The sequence below is a fragment of the Sinocyclocheilus anshuiensis genome, unplaced genomic scaffold (assembly GCF_001515605.1).
Source record: "Sinocyclocheilus anshuiensis isolate Anshui unplaced genomic scaffold, SAMN03320099.WGS_v1.1 scaffold4969, whole genome shotgun sequence".
In the NCBI taxonomy this organism is placed as follows: Eukaryota; Metazoa; Chordata; class Actinopteri; order Cypriniformes; family Cyprinidae; genus Sinocyclocheilus; species Sinocyclocheilus anshuiensis.
In genome coordinates, this window is record NW_015546604.1 from 8,297 (window position 1) to 10,251 (window position 1,955).

Consider the following 1,955-nt stretch of genomic DNA (forward strand, 5'->3'; position numbering starts at 1 on the left):
TTTATTTTGTGAAACCTTACTACGTATATGGAATAACCGTTTTATAAAAGCAATAATCCCTGTGAAGCCATGGTTTACAGTGAATTTATAACAGCTTCACATCGTACCTAACAACGCCCCTTAGATGTTATAAATTCACTGTAAACCACGGCTTCTTGGGGCTTATTGCTTTATTTTAAAATATATGTAAACTTCTTATTCTAACATAAAAGGGCTTTAAAGTTGTGTTTTGGGTCATTATGCTTTGGCACAGTATCCGTCAAACGAACTCAAACCGAAAGCACAATATGCTTCACCTCTTCATCAAGTCTGTTTCAAAGTGAAGCACACACTTGGTTCAGACGATCAGCTCGTGATCCGGTGTTTTCTGCGTCTCAGAACGACTCGTTCACACTGAATGAATGCAGACAACTCGTTTATCACAAGTGCATTAGATAGAATAATTTAACTTTAAAACGTTCAAAATTTTCATTTATTTCCAATTCTTCATTTGTCTTTTTTTTTTTAAATATCACAATAAATATTGTATCGTGGACTTCATACCGCAATATCATCGTATCGTGAGATTATGATATCGTTACATCCCTAAAAAACACTGATTAATGTACTTGTGCAATGATACTATCAGTCGTATCCATCATGCAGATGTAAAGCAGGACACATCTCCTCTACTAAAAGCATTTTTAAAATACCGAAAAATTCCCTACTGACTTCATATGTAAGTGGGTCCTTGATATTGTTCAGATTTTTGACAAAAGCAAGACCTTACAGCAGGTTCAAAGGTCAAACGCACCTTTACGTGCTGTTCGGCTGTTTCCTTTTTCTCCTCCAGGTAAACTGTACAGATAAAATCACCACTGCCCTAAAACACACACACACACAAGCCACAAATAACAAACCTGCTAAATAAATAAACCAGAGTTTTGCTATAATATGCAGAGATCTGAGTGTTTCAATGTGTTGCTATGCTGTTGTGGGTGATGCTATGTGGTTGCTAGGGTGTTGTGGATTAAGCTATGTGGTTGCTAGGGTGTTCGGGTGGTTGCTAAGGTGTTGTAGGTGATGATGTAAGTGCATGGTTCAAGGTTCTCCTTTAATGTGATATTTTTTGGTGCGGAAACTGCAGAAGGTTAATGATGAAAAATATAAAATGAAAACAAATAAATCATTTTAAAATGAAAACAAAGCAAAATAAAACACTTATTTCAAAAATGTAGATTATTTTTTTCCCCCCAGAAAACTGGAAACATGCAAATGTGTTAAATTACTGAAACATTATCTTAAAAACAAAAAAAAACCTGTTTAAATCACTAAAACTATCTAGTTCCTTCATGATTTCGCAATTAGAATGAATGCAAATTTAACTCATTCCTGCAGTATTTGTGGCACCTTGCATTTTTCTCTTATTTTTGCAATTTTTCCCCAAAAAAACAATATTAGCTAATCAAAATGCATAATTCTGATCCCAAACAAATTGATCAATGTTTTCAAGTGATCTCTCCAAATCATTCCTTCACAGCTTGCATTTGTCTATTGTCTTTCCAGCCTGTTCAGGGACACGACCACGGCAGATTTCAGTCATAAAGCACGACATAATTTACAGAGAACTACTCTCACTGTTTACAAATCCATAATGATTATTGGAGAGTTTTTACTGCAAATTAACATGAAAAATTCAGCATATATAAATTTTTGAGAAAAGCTGCAGCAAATTCAGTCATTTAGGATTGCAAAATTCAGAAAAAATTCCAACAAATGGAGTGCAATGATGCACGACTTAGTAAACACCACAATAATTGTAACACTTACCGTTCCCGCTTTAGGCGTGAGGTTGTCTCTGAGCTTTATGATGTATGTGATCTCATCTAACTGCTTCTTCAGCTGCTGCTCGTTTACCTGCAACACACACACACACACATACCCACACCCACAGACACACACACACACCAAGAAGA

The 1,955-nt window shown here is 35.6% G+C and overlaps 1 protein-coding gene across 2 annotated transcripts in view; it reads right to left on the bottom strand.

Moving 5' to 3' along the window:
- The window catches only part of LOC107701599 (arf-GAP with Rho-GAP domain, ANK repeat and PH domain-containing protein 1-like), an 11,621-nt gene that overhangs the window by 7,369 nt on the left and 2,297 nt on the right, over positions 1-1,955 (bottom strand). For both annotated transcript variants that reach the window (XM_016503645.1, XM_016503644.1), the window contains exons 3-4: positions 1,810-1,896; positions 794-862 (exon numbers count right to left, since the gene is read on the bottom strand). In XM_016503645.1, coding sequence (XP_016359131.1) covers positions 794-862; positions 1,810-1,896 — 156 coding nt within the window. The remainder of the gene's footprint in view (positions 1-793; positions 863-1,809; positions 1,897-1,955) is intronic.